This window comes from Tilletiaria anomala, assembly GCF_000711695.1.
Source record: "Tilletiaria anomala UBC 951 chromosome Unknown K437scaffold_264, whole genome shotgun sequence".
Taxonomy (NCBI): Eukaryota; Fungi; Basidiomycota; class Exobasidiomycetes; order Georgefischeriales; family Tilletiariaceae; genus Tilletiaria; species Tilletiaria anomala.
Window position 1 is genome coordinate 1 of NW_013546758.1, and position 1,652 is coordinate 1,652.

General features: G+C 52.4%; 2 protein-coding genes across 2 annotated transcripts; both read right to left on the reverse strand.

The window, feature by feature from the left end:
• Positions 1–158: 158 nt before the first annotated feature.
• K437DRAFT_260429 (uncharacterized protein) lies at positions 159–859 on the reverse strand. The gene has a single exon (XM_013384255.1). It carries the CDS (start codon positions 601–603, stop codon positions 361–363), a length of 243 nt encoding a protein of 80 aa, XP_013239709.1. The 5' UTR covers positions 604–859; the 3' UTR covers positions 159–360.
• On the reverse strand, positions 600–1,407 carry K437DRAFT_89718 (uncharacterized protein). The gene has a single exon (XM_013384256.1). The coding sequence runs from the start codon at positions 1,204–1,206 to the stop codon at positions 784–786; it is 423 nt and encodes a 140-aa protein (XP_013239710.1). The 5' UTR covers positions 1,207–1,407; the 3' UTR covers positions 600–783.
• Positions 1,408–1,652: the final 245 nt, after the last annotated feature.

A 1,652-nucleotide genomic window follows, 5' to 3' on the forward strand; every position in this document is an offset into this window, starting at 1 on the left:
GCGAGCCAGCGGAGCGAAGCATGGCAAAGAACGTCGACGCAGCATAGCCCATGCAACGCCATCGAACATCTTGGACGGTTCGAGCGCAAGCAACAAGCTACAGTAGCTGCACGTGAAAGCCGGCACCTTGTGGATGTATATCAGGCTGCGCACAGCACCCAGAGCTCGTGTAGCGTAGATAACAACAAGAGGTCATAGCATCTCATCTCGTGCGAAACGAGCCATCCCTCCAATAGGCTATGTGCCCAAGGTAGCCGTCGCCCCATCCTTCTTGAGCGTGATGCCGCCGCTGGCCTCCGTGAGTTTGACTCCGCTGACAATGATGAGGTCCCGCTGCATGCCCTGGAACTCAAGTGCATTCTAGAGATAGATGTTGACGACGTTGCCTTTATCGGTGTCGACATGGATGGGCACATAATAACCCTTGGCCATTTCCCTCATTGTGCAGCAATTGGAGAGCTTGACGGCGGCAGAATCCTTGACCTTGTTTGTGAGAGCTGTGCCTTGAGTGATAAGGTGTTGCGAAGATCCAATGTCGAGGATGATGATGTTGTTGAAACTCGTGCGCTGCAGGGCAACGCTGCATAGGATGAGGGCAGACATGGTAACTGTGGAAGCGGCAGGCAGTTTCTCAGCCGAGAAGTGACTCTGAGCACGTCATTTCGATAGACATTCTTTTGCCGGTGGCTTTGCTTGTCGCAATTGCAGCAAGTCGACTTTCCCTTACCACAGTGCGTGTAATATTTGCTGAACATAACTGTTCCAATCCTCTCGCTGGTATTCTTACGATGTTGGCGAAGCTCCTCCTGAAGTAGTGTTGAACCGTTGTGTCCCCTTGTCAGCTGATTGCCAAGCTGCCTGAGAATCTGGACAGTGTTGTTTAGCGTGAATCGATTTGGCCATGGCTGGAGAAACAGTACTTGGTCTCCAACATTTTGACTCGTTGTGCTTTGATCTTGCCATACGTCGTTGCGACGCGATCGAAGTACTCCTGTCTGCTCTCCTTAGAGCCCCTCCTTGCGAGTGCAAAAGTCTCTGAGGATGGATAGCTCCCTTCGGCTGGCACTGGACTTCCAACGTGTTCCCCAGATCTTTAGCTGTCTTCATCCTATGGATTGAGCTAGTGACCTGACCGACAACGCCAAGTGTCAGCATCACCGAGGCCTTCACCTGTTTGGGCATAGTCAGCGATGGTGCCATCGTCATGCAAGGACTTACTGACCGCGCCAGTGATGTAACCTATAGGTTGACCTTAATCACCAGCATCCAGGCTTTGACAGCCCACGCCTCATTGTTGCCGCCATGCAGCTTCTCGATGCTGAGCGTGACCCCCGTCAAGGTCGCATTTGCTAACAACTTGGTCCTTACGACAAGTTTCTTGAGTGTTTAAATCAAACTCGGAGTTGGGTTCATAGCCTATTGGAGGGATGGCTCGTTTCGCACGAGATGAGATGCTATGACCTCTTGTTGTTATCTACGCTACACGAGCTCTGGGTGCTGTGCGCAGCCTGATATACATCCACAAGGTGCCGGCTTTCACGTGCAGCTACTGTAGCTTGTTGCTTGCGCTCGAACCGTCCAAGATGTTCGATGGCGTTGCATGGGCTATGCTGCGTCGACGTTCTTTGCCATGCTTCGCTCCGCTGGCTCGC